The sequence below is a fragment of the Oncorhynchus keta genome, chromosome 12 (assembly GCF_023373465.1).
Source record: "Oncorhynchus keta strain PuntledgeMale-10-30-2019 chromosome 12, Oket_V2, whole genome shotgun sequence".
In the NCBI taxonomy this organism is placed as follows: domain Eukaryota; kingdom Metazoa; phylum Chordata; class Actinopteri; order Salmoniformes; family Salmonidae; genus Oncorhynchus; species Oncorhynchus keta.
The window spans coordinates 49,040,778-49,060,976 of NC_068432.1; the positions used below are offsets into that span (position 1 = coordinate 49,040,778).

General features: G+C 50.5%; 1 protein-coding gene across 8 annotated transcripts in view; it reads right to left on the reverse strand.

The window, feature by feature from the left end:
- Positions 1 to 20,199, reverse strand: part of LOC118391619 (probable E3 ubiquitin-protein ligase HERC1) — a 136,859-nt gene that overhangs the window by 16,398 nt on the left and 100,262 nt on the right. For all 8 annotated transcript variants that reach the window (XM_052458548.1, XM_052458546.1, XM_052458549.1 and 5 more), the window contains 11 exons: positions 19,205 to 19,504; positions 18,449 to 18,514; positions 17,287 to 17,412; positions 16,990 to 17,128; positions 16,733 to 16,914; positions 15,404 to 15,559; positions 4,081 to 4,203; positions 3,888 to 3,990; positions 3,364 to 3,533; positions 2,760 to 2,898; positions 503 to 672 (listed from right to left, as the gene is read on the reverse strand). In XM_052458548.1, coding sequence (XP_052314508.1) covers positions 503 to 672; positions 2,760 to 2,898; positions 3,364 to 3,533; positions 3,888 to 3,990; positions 4,081 to 4,203; positions 15,404 to 15,559; positions 16,733 to 16,914; positions 16,990 to 17,128; positions 17,287 to 17,412; positions 18,449 to 18,514; positions 19,205 to 19,504 — 1,674 coding nt within the window. The remainder of the gene's footprint in view (positions 1 to 502; positions 673 to 2,759; positions 2,899 to 3,363; positions 3,534 to 3,887; positions 3,991 to 4,080; positions 4,204 to 15,403; positions 15,560 to 16,732; positions 16,915 to 16,989; positions 17,129 to 17,286; positions 17,413 to 18,448; positions 18,515 to 19,204; positions 19,505 to 20,199) is intronic.

Genomic DNA, 20,199 nt, shown 5'->3' on the forward strand with positions numbered 1-20,199 from the left:
GAGAGAAAAGAGAGAGAGAGAGGCAGAGAGAGAGGCAGAGAGGCAGAGAGAGGCAGAGAGAGAGGCAGAGAGAGAGGCAGAGAGAGAGGCAGAGAGGCAGAGAGAGGCAGAGAGAGAGGCAGAGAGAGAAAGAGAGAAAGAGAGAGAAAGAGAGAGAAAGAGAGACAGAGACAGAGACAGAGAGAGAAAGAGAGACAGACAGAGACAGAGACAGAGACAGAGACAGAGAAAGAGAAAGAGAGAGACAGAGAGAGACAGAGAGAGAGAGAGAGACATCTCAGAGAGAGAGAGAGAGAGAGAGAGAGAGAGAACCAGCGTCAAGTCGGGTTAAACTGAAACTAAACATAGAACCAGCTGTGTGTGTGTGCGTGTGCGCGTGACAGAAAGACCGGGTAACGGGTAAGACATGAGATTTACGGTAAGACTGTGTAACTCATTCCCTGACATCAATCAGAGATAATATGAGGTTGACAAGATAAACTGAGAGCAGCTTGTTCATTACCTGGTTCCTGGGGTGGAGGTTGAGCAGCCTCCAGGACTTGTACATGAGGTCAGAGAAGTGGTAGAGCACCCGGAGGCGGGTGTTGAGGACGTCAGGGCTGCAGTCTTTCAGAGCGTTATACTGTGGAGGGATAGACTGGGGCAGACCCAGCTGCAGGTTGGCTGAGGCACCTGGAAAAGAGAGATCAGCAGACACGGTTTATGAAGGTGAAGAAGAGGTCAGACTGGGTAACAGTCCTGGGATATGTCCAACCCCAGGAGACATTATGGATAACATCTGGTCTCCAAGCACATAGAGCTGAGGCATGCCATCAGTGTGTGTGTGTGTGTGTGTGTGTGTGTGTGTGTGTGTGTGTGTGTGTGTGTGTGTGTGTGTGTGTGTGTGTGTGTGTGTGTGTGTGTGTGTTTACCTGAGGCTTTGACAGAGGGGGAGGGTGTGGTCCAGGCTGAGCTGTGTGTTTACCTGAGGCTTTGACAGAGGGTGAGGGTGAGGTCCAGGCTGAGCTGTGTGTTTACCTGAGGCTTTGACAGAGGGGGAGGGTGTGGTCCAGGCTGAGCTGTGTGTTTACCTGAGGCTTTGACAGAGGGGAGGGTGTGGTCCAGGCTGAGCTGTGTGTTTACCTGAGGCTTTGACAGAGGGGAGGGTGTGGTCCAGGCTGAGCTGTGTGTTTACCTGAGGCTTTGACAGAGGGGAGGGTGTGGTCCAGGCTGAGCTGTGTGTTTACCTGAGGCTTTGACAGAGGGGGAGGGTGAGGTCCAGGCTGAGCTGTGTGTTTACCTGAGGCTTTGACAGAGGGAAGGTTGAGGTCAGGCTGAGCTGTGTGTTTACCTGAGGCTTTGACAGAGGGGGAGGGTGAGGTCCAGGCTGAGCTGTGTGTTTACCTGAGGCTTTGACAGAGGGTGAGGGTGAGGTCCAGGCTGAGCTGTGTGTTTACCTGAGGCTTTGACAGAGGGGAGGGTGTGGTCCAGGCTGAGCTGTGTGTTTACCTGAGGCTATGACAGAGGGGAGGGTGAGGTCCAGGCTGAGCTGTGTGTTTACCTGAGGCTTTGACAGAGGGGAGGGTGTGGTCCAGGCTGAGCTGTGTGTTTACCTGAGGCTATGACAGATCTTTGGGGGAGGGTGAGGTCCAGGCTGAGCTGTGTGTTTACCTGAGGCTTTGACAGAGGGGAGGGTGTGGTCCAGGCTGAGCTGTGTGTTTACCTGAGGCTATGACAGAGGGGGAGGGTGTGGTCCAGGCTGAGCTGTGTGTTTACCTGAGGCTTTGACAGAGGGGAGGGTGTGGTCCAGGCTGAGCTGTGTGTTTACCTGAGGCTTTGACAGAGGGGGAGGGTGAGGTCCAGGCTGAGCTGTGTGTTTACCTGAGGCTTTGACAGAGGGGGAGGGTGTGGTCCAGGCTGAGCTGTGTGTTTACCTGAGGCTTTGACAGAGGGGAGGGTGTGGTCCAGGCTGAGCTGTGTGTTTACCTGAGGCTTTGACAGAGGGTGAGGGTGAGGTCCAGGCTGAGCTGTGTGTTTACCTGAGGCTTTGACAGAGGGGGAGGGTGAGGTCCAGGCTGAGCTGTGTGTTTACCTGAGGCTTTGACAGAGGGTGAGGGTGAGGTCCAGGCTGAGCTGTGTGTTTACCTGAGGCTTTGACAGAGGGGGAGGGTGAGGTCAGGCTGAGCTGTGTGTTTACCTGAGGCTTTGACAGAGGGGAGGGTGTGGATCAGGCTGAGCTGTGTGTTTACCTGAGGCTTTGACAGAGGGGAGGGTGTGGTCCAGGCTGAGCTGTGTGTTTACCTGAGGCTTTGACAGAGGGTGAGGGTGAGGTCCAGGCTGAGCTGAGCTGTGTGTTTACCTGAGGCTTTGACAGAGGGGAGGGTGAGGTCCAGGCTGAGCTGTGTGTTTACCTGAGGCTTTGACAGAGGGTGAGGGTGAGGTCCAGGCTGAGCTGTGTGTTTACCTGAGGCTTTGACAGAGGGGGAGGGTGTGGTCCAGGCTGAGCTGTGTGTTTACCTGAGGCTTTGACAGAGGGGAGGGTGTGGTCCAGGCTGAGCTATGTGTTTACCTGAGGCTTTGACAGAGGGGAGGGTGTGGTCCAGGCTGAGCTGTGTGTTTACCTGAGGCTTTGACAGAGCGGGAGGGTGTGGTCCAGGCTGAGCTGTGTGTTTACCTGAGGCTTTGACAGAGGGGGAGGGTGTGGTCCAGGCTGTGCTGTGTGTTTACCTGAGGCTTTGACAGAGGGGGAGGGTGTGGTCCAGGCTGAGCTGTGTGTTTACCTGAGGCTTTGACAGAGGGGGAGGGTGTGGTCCAGGCTGAGCTGTGGCAGCGACCAGCAGAGATCTGTCTGACGTTGTTCCCCTGTAGGCCTGTCACCAGGGTGGGCTCCTTCACTGGGCTTGAGTGACCCAGGCCAAGCTGAAAGACAGATCAACACAAAACAAAGACTGACTTCAGTGGAAAGTCACATTCTGAACGAGAGGACAAATTTATACACCACCACCACTAGTCTTAGGCTCCATCTCAGTCTTTCAGTGATTCCTCACATCTTATCTAGTTACCACCTCCTCATTGGAGGAAAAGGTCCACGCTCCACACCCTCAGCTCCACACCCCCAGCTCCACACCCTCAGCTCCACACCCCCAGCTCCACACCCCCAGCTCCACACCCCCAGCTCCACACCCCCAGCTCCACACCCCCAGCTCCACACCCTCAGCTCCACACCCTCAGCTCCACACCCTCAGCTCCACACCCTCAGCTCCACACCCTCAGCTCCACACCCTCAGCTCCACACTCTCAGAGGTCGAGGAGAGGATGCAAGAAATTGAGGAAAGCTGAATGAAGAACTTGTGTAATACTGTGGTAGAGAAGCTATGTTCCTACCTGTCCCTCACAGTTACAGCCCCAGGCATAGACATCTCCGGTAGAAGACAAAACCAGGACATGCTCACAGCCCACAGCTATGTCCTCTACAAACACCCCCTCCAGGGCTGGCACCACCTGGGGACGGTTGTGGTTCTTCAACAGAGAGTCTGGCAGGCCGATCAACCGCTCTGAGGGGAGAGGAAGGAAGGAAGGAAGGAAGGAAGGAAGGAAGGAAGGAAGGAAGGAAGGAAGGAAGGAAGGAAGGAAGGAAGGAGAGACAAGACAGCTTGAAATAGGTCTTAAAGTTCTGTCAATTAAAAAAAAAAAAATCTAGCTCAAGCACCACATAATCAATGCACATGAGACCACTTTGATACGGATGTTTTACAATAGGTGGGGGAACTGACACATATGATCATGTAGCTGCTGTGTCACCACAAAAACAGAACAGCTGGGGGTCCATTAAAAAAAACAACAAGTTAGTCTACTACTGTAGTCAAGTCTGCTGTGTGGAGCTTCACATGATAAACTACATTCATTACCTTGTCCAAAGGTGTAAACATGCCCATCTTTGGCCAGGACAACAGAAAACTGGGTCCCGCAGCCAACCTTCTTGATTCCCTTGTTACACAGTTGCTCCACTTTCTACAAAGTAAAGAATAATGAAAAAGAGGAATTAATAACCTATTGTGGAAGTTATGTTGTTGAAACGCGAGAGGAGCACTTGTAGCCTACCTGAGGATAAGACTTCACAGTGCAGGGACCGGTCCCCAGCTTCCCATAGTCTCCGTCACCAAAGGACCAGACACTCATCCCATCGGAAGACAGCACCAGGGTGTGGTTGATACCACAGGATACCTAGTCACAATGGGAGAAAGACAATGTCAACACATAGTCAACACATAGTCAACAGATAGGTAACCGTTGATCGAAGCTGACAGAGATCCAATGGCAATAGGAATAAGATATACATCTGGGGGCCAATAGGAATAAGATATACATCTGGGAGCCAATAGGAATAAGATATACATCTGGGAGCCAATAGGAATAAGATATACATCTGGGAGCCAATAGGAATAAGATATACATATGGGAGCCAATAGGAATAAGATATACATCTGGGAGCCAATAGGAATAAGATATACATCTGGGGGCCAATAGGAATAAGATATACATCTGGGAGCCAATAGGAATAAGATATACATCTGGGGGCAAATATGAATAAGATATACATCTGGGGGCAAATAGGAATAAGATATACATCTGGGGCCAATAGGAATAAGATATACATCTGGGGGCCAATAGGAATAAGATATACATCTGGGGGCCAATAGGAATAAGATATACATCTGGGGGCCAATAGGAATAAGATATACATCTGGGAGCCAATAGGAATAAGATATACATCTGGGGGCCAATAGGAATAAGATATACATCTGGGGGCCAATAGGAATAAGATATACATCTGGGGGCCAATAGGAATAAGATATACATCTGGGAGCCAATAGGAATAAGATATACATCTGGGGGCCAATAGGAATAAGATATACATCTGGGGGCCAATAGAATAAGATATACATCTGACTGAGACCACCTGAATAAGATATACATCTGACTGGGACCAATAGGAATAAGAATAATACACCAGCCCTGACTGAGACCCCCTGCTTTAATACACCAGCCCTGACTGAGACCACCTGCTTTAATACACCAGCCCTGACTGAGACCCCCTGCTTTAATACACCAGCCCTGACTGAGACCCCTGCTTTAATACACCAGCCCTGACTGAGACCCCCTGCTTTAATACACCAGCCCTGACTGAGACCCCTGCTTTAAAACACCAGCCCTGACTGAGACCCCTGCTTTAAAACACCAGCCCTGACTGAGACCCCTGCTTTAATACACCAGCCCTGACTGAGACCCCTGCTTTAATACACCAGCCCTGACTGAGACCCCCTGCTTTAATACACCAGGCCTGACTGAGACCACCTGCTTTAATACACCAGCCCTGACTGAGACCCCTGCTTTAATACACCAGCCCTGACTGAGACCCCTGCTTTAATACACCAGGCCTGACTGAGACCCCTGCTTTAATACACCAGCCCTGACTGAGACCCCTGCTTTAATACACCAGGCCTGACTGAGACCCCTGCTTTAATACACCAGCCCTGACTGAGACCCCCTGCTTTAATACACCAGCCCTGACTGAGACCCCTGCTTTAATACACTAGCCCTGACTGAGACCCCCTGCTTTAATACACCAGCCCTGACTGAGACCCCTGCTTTAAAACACCAGGCCTGACTGAGACCCCTGCTTTAATACACTAGCCCTGACTGAGACCCCCTGCTTTAATACACCAGCCCTGACCAGGGTGTGGTTGATACCACAGGATACCTAGTCACAATGGGAGAAAGACAATGTCAACACATAGTCAACACATAGTCAACAGATAGGTAACCGTTGATCGAAGCTGACAGAGATCCAATGGCAATAGGAATAAGATATACATCTGGGGCCAATAGGAATAAGATATACATCTGGGAGCCAATAGGAATAAGATATACATCTGGGGGCCAATAGGAATAAGATATACATCTGGGAGCCAATAGGAATAAGATATACATCTGGGAGCCAATAGGAATAAGATATACATATGGGAGCCAATAGGAATAAGATATACATCTGGGGGCCAATAGGAATAAGATATACATCTGGGAGCCAATAGGAATAAGATATACATCTGGGAGCCAATAGGAATAAGATATACATCTGGGGGCCAATAGGAATAAGATATACATCTGGGAGCCAATAGGAATAAGATATACATCTGGGGGCCAATAGGAATAAGATATACATCTGTGGGCCAATAGGAATAAGATATACATCTGTGGGCCAATAGGAATAAGATATACATCTGGGAGCCAATAGGAATAAGATATACATCTGGGGGCCAATAGGAATAAGATATACATCTGGGGGCCAATAGGAATAAGATATACATCTGGGGGCCAATAGGAATAAGATATACATCTGGGGGCCAATAGGAATAAGAATAATACACCAGCCCTGACTGAGACCCCCTGCTTTAATACACCAGCCCTGACTGAGACCACCTGCTTTAATACACCAGCCCTGACTGAGACCCCCTGCTTTAATACACCAGCCCTGACTGAGACCACCTGCTTTAATACACCAGCCCTGACTGAGACCACCTGCTTTAATACACTAGCCCTGACTGAGACCCCTGCTTTAATACACCAGCCCTGACTGAGACCCCCTGCTTTAATACACCAGCCCTGACTGAGACCCCCTGCTTTAAAACACCAGCCCTGACTGAGACCCCTGCTTTAATACACCAGCCCTGACTGAGACCCCTGCTTTAATACACCAGCCCTGACTGAGACCCCTGCTTTAATACACCAGCCCTGACTGAGACCTCCTGCTTTAATACACTAGCCCTGACTGAGACCCCTGCTTTAATACACTAGCCCTGACTGAGACCACCTGCTTTAATACACCAGCCCTGACTGAGACCACCTGCTTTAATACACCAGCCCTGACTGAGACCACCTGCTTTAATACACCAGCCCTGACTGAGACCCCTGCTTTAATACACCAGCCCTGACTGAGACCACCTGCTTTAATACACCAGTCCTGACTGAGACCCCTGCTTTAATACACTAGCCCTGACTGAGACCACCTGCTTTAATACACCAGCCCTTACTGAGACCCCTGCTTTAATACACCAGCCCTGACTGAGACCACCTGCTTTAATACACCAGCCCTGACTGAGACCCCCTGCTTTAATACACCAGCCCTGACTGAGACGACCTGCTTTAATACACCAGCCCTGACTGAGACCCCCTGCTTTAATACACCAGCCCTGACTGAGACCACCTGCTTTAATACACCAGCCCTGACTGAGACCCCTGCTTTAATACACCAGCCCTGACTGAGACCCCCTGCTTTAATACACCAGCCCTGACTGAGACCCCTGCTTTAAAACACCAGCCCTGACTGAGACCCCCTGCTTTAAAACACCAGCCCTGACTGAGACCCCTGCTTTAATACACCAGCCCTGACTGAGACCCCTGCTTTAATACACCAGCCCTGACTGAGACCCCCTGCTTTAATACACCAGGCCTGACTGAGACCACCTGCTTTAATACACCAGCCCTGACTGAGACCCCCTGCTTTAATACACCAGCCCTGACTGAGACCCCCTGCTTTAATACACCAGCCCTGACTGAGACCCCCTGCTTTAATACACCAGGCCTGACTGAGACCCCCTGCTTTAATACACCAGCCCTGACTGAGACCCCTGCTTTAATACACCAGCCCTGACTGAGACCACCTGCTTTAATACACAAGCCCTGACTGAGACCCCTGCTTTAATACATCAGGCCTGACTGAGACCCCCTGCTTTAATACACCAGCCCTGACTGAGACCCCCTGCTTTAATACACCAGCCCTGACTGAGACCCCTGCTTTAATACACTAGCCCTGACTGAGACCCCCTGCTTTAATACACCAGCCCTGACTGAGACCCCTGCTTTAAAACACCAGCCCTGACTGAGACCCCTGCTTTAATACACTAGCCCTGACTGAGACCCCCTGCTTTAATACACCAGCCCTGACCAGGGTGTGGTTGATACCACAGGATACCTAGTCACAATGGGAGAAAGACAATGTCAACACATAGTCAACAGATAGGTAACCGTTGATCGAAGCTGACAGAGATCCAATGGCAATAGGAATAAGATATACATCTGGGAGCCAATAGGAATAAGATGTACATCTGGGGGCCAATAGGAATAAGATATACATCTGGGAGCCAATAGGAATAAGATATACATCTGGGGGCCAATAGGAATAAGATATACATCTGGGGGCCAATAGGAATAAGATATACATCTGGGGGCCAATAGGAATAAGATATACATCTGGGGGCCAATAGGAATAAGATATACATCTGGGGGCCAATAGGAATAAGATATACATCTGGGAGCCAATAGGAATAAGATATACATCTGGGGGCCAATAGGAATAAGATATACATCTGGGGGCCAATAGGAATAAGATATACATCTGGGGGCCAATAGGAATAAGATATACATCTGGGGGCCAATAGGAATAAGAATAATACACCAGCCCTGACTGAGACCCCTGCTTTAATACACCAGCCCTGACTGAGACCCCTGCTTTAATACACTAGCCCTGACTGAGACCCCCTGCTTTAATACACTAGCCCTGACTGAGACCACCTGATTTAATACACCAGCCCTGACTGAGACCACCTGCTTTAATACACCAGCCCTGACTGAGACCCCTGCTTTAAAACACCAGCCCTGACTGAGACCCCTGCTTTAATACACTAGCCCTGACTGAGACCCCTGCTTTAATACACCAGCCCTGACCAGGGTGTGGTTGATACCACAGGATACCTAGTCACAATGGGAGAAAGACAATGTCAACACATAGTCAACACATAGTCAACAGATAGTCAACAGATAGGTAACCGTTGATCGAAGCTGACAGAGATCCAATGGCAATAGGAATAAGATATACATCTGGGGGCCAATAGGAATAAGATATACATCTGGGAGCCAAAGGAATAAGATATACATCTGGGGGCCAATAGGAATAAGATATACATCTGGGAGCCAATAGGAATAAGACATACATCTGGGGGCCAATAGGAATAAGATATACATCTGGGAGCCAATAGGAATAAGATATACATCTGGGGGCCAATAGGAATAAGATATACATCTGGGGCCAATAGGAATAAGATATACATCTGGGGGCAAATAGGAATAAGATATACATCTGGGGGCCAATAGGAATAAGATATACATCTGGGGGCCAATAGGAATAAGATATACATCTGGGGGCCAATAGGAATAAGATATAATCACCAATGAATAAGATATACATCTGGGGGCCAATAGGAATAACACCAGCCATCTGGGAGCCCCTGAATTTAATACATCCAGCCCTGACTGAGACCACCTGCTTTAATACACCAGCCCTGACTGAGAGCTTTAATACACCAGCCCTGACTGAGACCCCCTGCTTTAATACACCAGCCCTGACTGAGACCCCTGCTTTAATACACCAGCCCTGACTGAGACCACCTGCTTTAATACACCAGCCCTGACTGAGACCCCTGCTTTAATACACCAGCCCTGACTGAGACCACCTGCTTTAATACACCAGCCCTGACTGAGACCCCTGCTTTAATACACCAGCCCTGACTGAGACCCCCTGCTTTAATACACTAGCCCTGACTGAGACCCCTGCTTTTTACACTAGCCCTGACTGAGACCACCTGCTTTAATACACCAGCCCTGACTGAGACCACCTGCTTTAATACACCAGCCCTGACTGAGACCACCTGCTTTAATACACCAGCCCTGACTGAGACCCCTGCTTTAATACACCAGCCCTGACTGAGACCCCTGCTTTAATACACCAGCCCTGACTGAGACCCCCTGCTTTAATACACCAGCCCTGACTGAGACCACCTGCTTTAATACACCAGCCCTGACTGAGACCACCTGCTTTAATACACCAGCCCTGACTGAGACCCCCTGCTTTAATACACCAGCCCTGACTGAGACCCCTGCTTTAATACACCAGCCCTGACTGAGACCCCTGCTTTAATACACCAGCCCTGACTGAGACCCCTGCTTTAATACACCAGCCCTGACTGAGACCCCTGCTTTAATACACCAGGCCTGACTGAGACCCCTGCTTTAATACACCAGCCCTGACTGAGACCCCTGCTTTAATACACCAGCCCTGACTGAGACCCCTGCTTTAATACACCAGCCCTGACTGAGACCCCTGCTTTAATACACCAGCCCTGACTGAGACCCCTGCTTTAATACACCAGGCCTGACTGAGACCCCTGCTTTAATACACCAGCCCTGACTGAGACCCCTGCTTTAATACACCAGCCCTGACTGAGACCCCTGCTTTAATACACCAGCCCTGACTGAGACCCCCTGCTTTAATACACCAGCCCTGACTGAGACCCCTGCTTTAATACACCAGCCCTGACTGAGACCCCTGCTTTAATACACCAGCCCTGACTGAGACCCCTGCTTTAATACACCAGCCCTGACTGAGACCCCTGCTTTAATACACCAGCCCTGACTGAGACCCCTGCTTTAATACACCAGCCCTGACTGAGACCCCTGCTTTAATACACCAGCCCTGACTGAGACCCCTGCTTTAATACACCAGCCTGACTGAGACCCCTGCTTTAAAACACCAGCCCTGACTGAGACCCCTGCTTTAATACACCAGCCCTGACTGAGACCCCTGCTTTAAAACACCAGCCCTGACTGAGACCCCTGCTTTAATACACCAGCCCTGACTGAGACCCCTGCTTTAAAACACCAGCCCTGACTGAGACCCCTGCTTTAATACACCAGCCCTGACTGAGACCCCTGCTTTAAAACACCAGCCCTGACTGAGACCCCTGCTTTAATACACCAGCCCTGACTGAGACCCCTGCTTTAATACACCAGCCCTGACTGAGACCCCCTGCTTTAATACACCAGCCCTGACTGAGACCCCTGCTTTAATACACCAGCCCTGACTGAGACCCCTGCTTTAATACACCAGCCCTGACTGAGACCCCTGCTTTAATACACCAGCCCTGACTGAGACCCCTGCTTTAATACACCAGCCCTGACTGAGACCCCTGCTTTAAAACACCAGCCCTGACTGAGACCCCTGCTTTAATACACCAGCCCTGACTGAGACCCCTGCTTTAATACACCAGCCCTGACTGAGACCCCTGCTTTAATACACCAGCCCTGACTGAGACCCCTGCTTTAAAACACCAGCCCTGACTGAGACCCCTGCTTTAATACACCAGCCCTGACTGAGACCCCTGCTTTAATACACCAGCCCTGACTGAGACCCCCTGCTTTAATACACCAGCCCTGACTGAGACCCCTGCTTTAATACACCAGCCCTGACTGAGACCCCTGCTTTAATACACCAGCCCTGACTGAGACCCCTGCTTTAATACACCAGCCCTGACTGAGACCCCTGCTTTAATACACCAGCCCTGACTGAGACCCCTGCTTTAATACACCAGCCCTGACTGAGACCCCCTGCTTTAATACACCAGCCCTGACTGAGACCCCTGCTTTAATACACCAGCCCTGACTGAGACCCCTGCTTTAATACACCAGCCCTGACTGAGACCCCTGCTTTAATACACCAGCCCTGACTGAGACCACCTGCTTTAATACACCAGCCCTGACTGAGACCCCTGCTTTAATACACCAGCCCTGACTGAGACCCCCTGCTTTAATACACCAGCCCTGACTGAGACCCCTGCTTTAATACACCAGCCCTGACTGAGACCCCTGCTTTAATACACCAGCCCTGACTGAGACCCCTGCTTTAATACACCAGCCCTGACTGAGACCCCCTGCTTTAATACACCAGCCCTGACTGAGACCCCTGCTTTAATACACCAGCCCTGACTGAGACCCCTGCTTTAATACACCAGCCCTGACTGAGACCCCTGCTTTAATACACCAGCCCTGACTGAGACCCCTGCTTTAATACACCAGCCCTGACTGAGACCCCCTGCTTTAATACACCAGCCCTGACTGAGACCCCTGCTTTAATACACCAGCCCTGACTGAGACCCCTGCTTTAATACACCAGCCCTGACTGAGACCCCTGCTTTAATACACCAGCCCTGACTGAGACCCCTGCTTTAATACACCAGCCCTGACTGAGACCCCTGCTTTAATACACCAGCCCTGACTGAGACCCCTGCTTTAATACACCAGCCCTGACTGAGACCACCTGCTTTAATACACCAGCCCTGACTGAGACCCCTGCTTTAATACACCAGGCCTGACTGAGACCCCTGCTTTAATACACCAGCCCTGACTGAGACCCCTGCTTTAATACACCAGCCCTGACTGAGACCCCTGCTTTAATACACCAGCCCTGACTGAGACCCCTGCTTTAAACACCAGCCCTGACTGAGACCCCTGCTTTAATACACCAGCCCTGACTGAGACCCCTGCTTTAATACACCAGCCCTGACTGAGACCCCTGCTTTAATACACCAGCCCTGACTGAGACCCCTGCTTTAATACACCAGGCCTGACTGAGACCCCCTGCTTTAATACACCAGGCCTGACTGAGACCCCTGCTTTAATACACCAGCCCTGACTGAGACCCCCTGCTTTAATACACCAGCCCTGACTGAGACCCCTGCTTTAATACACCAGCCCTGACTGAGACCCCTGCTTTAATACACCAGCCCTGACTGAGACCCCTGCTTTAATACACCAGCCCTGACTGAGACCCCTGCTTTAATACACCAGCCCTGACTGAGACCCCTGCTTTAAAACACCAGCCCTGACTGAGACCCCTGCTTTAATACACCAGCCCTGACTGAGACCCCTGCTTTAAAACACCAGCCCTGACTGAGACCCCTGCTTTAATACACCAGCCCTGACTGAGACCCCTGCTTTAATACACCAGCCCTGACTGAGACCCCTGCTTTAATACACCAGCCCTGACTGAGACCCCTGCTTTAATACACCAGCCCTGACTGAGACCCCTGCTTTAATACACCAGCCCTGACTGAGACCCCTGCTTTAAAACACCAGCCCTGACTGAGACCCCTGCTTTAATACACCAGCCCTGACTGAGACCCCTGCTTTAATACACCAGCCCTGACTGAGACCCCTGCTTTAATACACCAGCCCTGACTGAGACCCCTGCTTTAATACACCAGCCCTGACTGAGACCCCTGCTTTAATACACCAGCCCTGACTGAGACCCCTGCTTTAATACACCAGCCCTGACTGAGACCCCCTGCTTTAATACACCAGCCCTGACTGAGACCCCTGCTTTAATACACCAGCCCTGACTGAGACCCCTGCTTTAATACACCAGCCCTGACTGAGACCCCTGCTTTAATACACTAGCCCTGACTGAGACCCCTGCTTTAATACACCAGCCCTGACTGAGACCACCTGCTTTAAAACACAGCCCTGACTGAGACCCTGCTTTAATACACCAGCCCTGACTGAGACCCCTGCTTGGACTTTACCACCAGTCCTCTGATGAGACCACCCCGATGCTTTAAAACATACGATGCGTTACCACCTGTAGGCATGGACGTTACCACCTGTGGCGAGCATACCACCAGATCACGATGGGACAGACGATGGAATCAACCTGTCCGATATCATGATGGACTTTACCTGTCCGTACCACCTGTCGATATGATGGACTTTACCACCTGTCCGATCGATGGACGTTACCACCTGTGGACGTTACCACCTGTCTGATACGATGGACGTTACCACCTGTCTGATACGATGGACGTTACCACCTGTCTGATACGATGGACGTTACCACCTGTCTGATACGATGGACTTTACCTGGACGTTACCACCACCGATGGACGTTACCACCTGATACGATGGACGTTACCACCTGTCCGATACGATGGACGTTACCACCTGTCCGATACGATGGACGTTACCACCTGTCGATACGATGGACGACCTGTCCGATACGATGGACGATTACCACCTGTCCGATACGATGGACTTTACCACCTCCGATCGATGGACGTTACGATACGATGGACGTTACCACCTGTCCGATACGATGGACGTTACCACCTGTCGACATGATGGACGTTACCACCTGTCCGATACGATGGACTTTACCACCTGTCCGATACGATGGACGTTACCACCTGTCCGATACGATGGACGTTACCACCTGTCGATACGATGGACGTTACCACCTGTCCGATACGATGGACGTTACCACCTGTCCGATACGATGGACGTTACCACCTGTCGATACGATGGACGTTACCACCAGTCTGACATGATGGACGTTACCAGTCCGACATGATGGACGTTACCACCTGTCCGACACGATGGACGTTACCACCTGTCGACATGATGGACATTACCACCTGTCCGATACGATGGACGTTACCACCTGTCCGATAAGATGGACATTACCACCTGTCCGATACGATGGACATGACACCTGTCGATACGATGGACGTTACCACCTGTCTGATACGATGGACATTACCACCTGTCTGATACGATGGACATTACCAGTCTGATACGATGGACGTTACCACCTGTCTGATACGATGGACGTTACCACCTGTCTGATACGATGGACTTTACCAGTCTGATACGATGGACATTACCAGTCTGACATGATGGACATTACCAGTCTGGTATGATGGACATTACCACCATGATGATGGACATTACCAGTCTGACATGATGGACATTACCAGTCTGACATGATGGACATTACCAGTCTGACCATGATGGACATTACCAGTCTGACATGATGGACATTACCAGTCTGACATGATGGACATTACCAGTCTGACATGATGGACATTACCAGTCTGATACGATGGACATTACCTGTCTGACATGATGGACATTACCAGTCTGATATGATGGACATTACCAGTCTGATATGATGGACATTACCAGTCTGATATGATGGACATTACCAGTCTGACATGATGGACATTACCAGTCTGATATGATGGACATTACCAGTCTGATATGATGGACATTACCAGTCTGATATGATGGACATTACCAGTCTGATATGATGGACATTACCAGTCTGATATGATGGACATTACCAGTCTGATATGATGGACATTACCAGTCTGATATGATGGACATTACCAGTCTGATATGATGGACATTACCAGTCTGATATGATGGACATTACCAGTCTGATATGATGGACATTACCAGTCTGATATGATGGACATTACCAGTCTGATATGATGGACATTACCAGTCTGATACGATGGATGTTACCTGTCTTGTTAGGTTCATGTTTTAAGTATCCCTATATTTCTGTTATTAAGGTGCTTTCGCTCTGTTATTAGTAGGCCTGCGCAGCAGTCTCGTTGTTGATGCACCTGGCCTGAGTGCAATGGCAACCATGTAGTGTGCTAATACGGTTTGGTATGTCTGATATGACGGATCATACCTGTCCAATGTGATATCCCTCCAGTGCCGTGACTCTCTCTGGCAGCATCTTGTTGGACGTTGATCTTTGACCCAGACGACCAGAGTCTCCACTACCGAAGGTCAACAGCTTCCCGTCTGTTGTAATCACGGCTGAGTGTTTGAACCCACACGCCAACTGTTGTGTGAAGGAATGATGAATGACAGAGACAGAGAAACTATTCAGGATAAATGACACCAAGAATGTTTCCGTGCTGGCCTACCATCTAATGTAAATACAACGAAGGGTATGTAATCTACAGTAAGAGGGATTCATATAATGTCATTTAACATCCCAGCAATGTTAGGTGTGACCTGTCAGGTGAGCCTCATCTCCAGTCCTATCCGCCCCACCTCCTCTCCCTGCAGAGCCTCATCTCCAGTCCTATCCGCCCCACCTCCTCTCCCTACAGGGCCTCATCTCCAGTCCCTGCCCCACCTCCTCTCCCTGCAGAGCCTCATCTCCAGTCCTATCCGCCCCCACCTCCTCCCTGCAGAGCCTCATCTCCAGTCCTACCCGCCCCACCTCCTCTCCCTGCAGAGCCTCATCTCCAGTCCTATCCGCCCCACCTCCTCTCCCTGCAGAGCCTCATCTCCAGTCCTACCCGCCCCCTCACCTGCAGAGCCTCTCTCCAGTCCTACCCGCCCACCTCCCTGCAGAGCCTCATCTCCAGTCCTACCCGCCCCACCTCCTCTCCCTGCAGAGCCTCATCTCCAGTCCTATCCGCCCCACCTCCTCTCCCTGCAGAGCCTCATCTCCAGTCCTATCCGCCCCACCTCCTCTCCCTGCAGAGCCTCATCTCCAGTCCTATCTGCCCCACCTCCTCTCCCTGCAGAGCCTCATCTCCAGTCCTACCCGCCCCCACCTCCTCTCCCTGCAGAGCCTCATCTCCAGTCCTACCCGCCCCACCTCCTCTCCCTGCAGAGCCTCATCTCCAGTCCTACCCGCCCCACCTCCTCTCCCTGCAGAGCCTCATCTCCAGTCCTATCCGCCCCACCTCCTCTCCCTGCAGAGCCTCATCTCCAGTCCTATCCGCCCCACCTCCTCTCCCTGCAGAGCCCCACCTCATCTCCCCAGAGCCTCATCTCCCCACCCGCCCCACCTCCTCTCCCTGCAGAGCCTCATCTCCAGTCCTGCAGAGCCTCATCTCCAGTCCTACCCCCCACCTCCTCTCCCTGCAGAGCCTCATCTCCAGTCCGCCCCACCTATCCCTGCAGAGCCTCATCTCCCACCTCCTCTCCCTGCAGAGACTCATCTCCAGTCCTATCCGCCCCACCTCCTCTCCCTGCAGAGCCTCATCTCCAGTCATACCTGCACCACCTCCTCTCCCTGCAGAGCCTCCACCTGTTTGGGTCGTCTCTGTCTCTCACTGTTCCCATGTCCCAGCTTCCCATAGTCCCCGTCACCCCAGCTGAACACCTCCCCCGTCTCCGTCAGGGCCAGGGAGTGGCCGTCAGAACCGCAAGAGGTCACCAGCTGGGTCACCACGTAGCCTGGGGGGTCAACAAGGGGGACAAAGGTGTCAAAGGTGTCCAAGGTTATAGATCAACCTGAGATAAAGATGTTACCTTGCAAGGCTGAGATGACTGTGGGGGTATATAGGTCATCAGAGTTGCCCTGGCCCAGTCTCCCATAGCTACCCTCTCCTACAGCCAGCACCGTACCGTTAGCCTGTACCAGGAATGTACAGTTCTGCCCACACACAACCTGCAGAGAGTAGAATATCACAGGTCAACAACTAGAGAATCTTCGGGCTCAAAATGTAAGAAGCCTAAGTACAATCTGGAGCTGCCTAATCAGAGATGCTCACGACGTGTGCTGTAATGTAACGTGACCCTGGTGTATTAGTAGGTTATGAACTCTACCTGATGTGTCTGGGACAGAGACGGGGCGATGGTAGGCACCATCAGGTTGGTCCCTGCGTCTGCCAGCTGTCCGTGACGCCCGTTGCCCCACAGAAACACCTGACTCTTCCCTCCCTGCTGCCAGTCCTGTCAAATACAGTAAGAGGAGGTGGGAAAGCCTGTTAAAGTAGCTTAAAGTAGCCTGTTAAAGTAGCTTAAAGTAGCCTGTTAAAGTAGCTTAAAGTAGCCTGTTAAAGTAGCTTAAAGCAGCCTGTTAAAGTAGCTTAAAGTAGCCTGTTAAAGTAGCCTGTTAAAGTAGCTTAAAGTAGCCTGTTAAAGTAGCTTAAAGTAGCCTGTTAAAGTAGCCTGGTTTTCAGTAGCCTGTTAAAGTAGCTTAAATCCAGTCTGTTTCTAAAAGCCTGTTAAATGACCAAAACAGTTCCAGCTAACAATGACCAAAACAGTTGGCAAGACAGCATTATTGACACCTTCAAAATGACTAATGACAGACAGGAAATAGTTATGGGGACAGTCATAACACTGAACAGTGTGAACAATAGCTAGTGATACAGCTATCTGAACAGGAAGTGATGGAGCTGTGTCATGAGGCTGGCCTGACCCAGGGTGTGGGTCCCCCAGAGCTGCTGAGGGTATGTCAAGTGATACAGCTATCTGAACAGGAATTGATGGAGCTGTGTCATGAGGCTGGCCTGACCCAGGGTGTGGGTTCCCAGAGCTGCTGAGGGTATGTCAAGTGATACAGCTATCTGAACAGGAAGTGATGGAGCTGTGTCATGAGGCTGGCCTGATCCAGGGTGTGGGTTCCCAGAGCTGCTGAGGGTATGTCAAGTGATACAGCTGTCTGAACATGAAGTGATGGAGCTGTGTCATGAGGCTGGCCTGACCCAGGGTGTGGGTTCCCAGAGCTGCTGAGGGTATGTCAAGTGATACAGCTGTCTGAACATGAAGTGATGGAGCTGTGTCATGAGGCTGGCCTGACCCAGGGTGTGGGTTCCCAGAGCTGCTGAGGGTATGTCAAGTGATACAGCTATCTGAACATGAAGTGATGGAGCTGTGTCATGAGGCTGGCCTGACCCAGGGTGTGGGTTCCCAGAGCTGCTGAGGGTATGTCAATAGGGTGCCATTTGGAATGTAGATATGGTACTGGAGACAGAAATCTTACCTCAGGTCTGGTGGTGGCCCAGGACATGAGTTGTTCGTCCATCATGAAGCTCCACTTACTATTGTCCTGAGAAAGAGGAGAGAAGAAGAGAAGCAAAGAAGAGAAGCAAAGAAGAGAAGCAAAGAAGAGAAGCAAAGAAGAGAAGCAAAGAAGAGAAGCGAAGAAGAGAAGCAAAGAAGAGAAGCAAAGAAGAGAAGCAAAGAAGAGAAGCAAAGAAGAGAAGCGAAGAAGAGAAGCGAAGAAGAGAAGCGAAGAAGAGAAGCGAAGAAGAGAAGCAAAGAAGAGAAGCAAAGAAGAGAAGCAAAGAAGAGAAGCGAAGAAGAGAAGCGAAGAAGAGAAGCGAAGAAGAGAAGCGAAGAAGAGAAGCGAAGAAGAGAAGAGAAGCGAAGAAGAGAAGCGAAGAAGAGAAGAAGAGAAGCGAAAAAGAGAAGCGAAAAAGAGAAGCGAAGAAGAGAAGCGAAGAAGAGAAGCGAAGAAGAGAAGCGAAGAAGAGAAGCGAAGTGAAGTGAGTGCATCAACAGACTGTGAGCTGCCATACATCACAGTAAATGGAAAGATGAACAAATAACACTAAAAGGAAAAAGGAAAAAACAGTTGAATGAACACCATAATTGGCTGGCAGCTAGCCTGTTTCTCCAATAACACAACCCCACACACTCCCAAGTGCCCTATTCTCTATGCAGCACACACTAATAGGGAATAGGGTGTCATTTCAGACACCATCCTAGTCTGAGGAAGCTTCTACTTTCTGCTCACCAGGGGCTTGGTGAGTTCTGTGGTTCCTGCCTGCTGGAACTCTGGGACAGTGAAGGATTCTGGGAACGCTGTTCCCCTGGCGATGGCCTCCGCGCTCTTCACAGTGGTGGAGAAGGTTTGGAGCCAGCTCCACTCCATGGGGCAGGAGTGTGTGTAGTCGAGGCTGAGGCTGGCAGGGTGGTGGTGGGGGGGTCGGCAGGGCCGACACAGGTACTGTTCCAGGGAAAGGCCGACGGTCAGAGAGGCCAGACTCTGGAGGAAGGCACTGTGGACCAACTGGTCACCTGCTGTCACGTGACTCTGGGGAGAGAAGAAAGAAAGACAGACAGACAGACACCACACACACACACAGACACACAGACACACAGACACACGGATTAATCCTCAAGATCCAATGAGGTGGAAAACTACTGCATTAGCCGATGTTCCTCTGGGCTCAATAACCTTGCAGAGAGACGGGACATTTGTCTGTAAATTGGCCTTCAGTGACAGTTTGTTGAGGTCAGCAGCACTAGCGAAGGCTGGATTATATCCACCAAGCGTTCCCTGTAGTAAAACTTGCATAAAATTGCAGAAAGACGCTTGCATAAAGTTACAACCTCTGGAATGCTCCGAAATCACAAGTCACAAGCTGTTAGGCGAGCCTCTACAGAGTAAGTGTAGGAATGTAAATCCAAGCAGCCTCCTGCAGCAGTGTGGGAAGTCTCTCCAGGAAGACTGCCAAACTGACAAACTAACCAAGTAGATAACTAACCAAGTAGATAACTAACCAAGTAGATAACTAACCAACTAGATAACTAACTAGATAACAAACTAAGTAGATAACTAACTAGTTAACAAACTAAGTAGATAACAAAGCAAGTAGGTAACTAACCAAGTAGGTAACTAACCAAGTAGATAACTAACCAAGTAGATAACTAACCAAGTAGATAACTAACCAAGTAGATAACTAACCAAGTAGGTAACTAACCAAGTAGGTAACTAACCAAGTACAT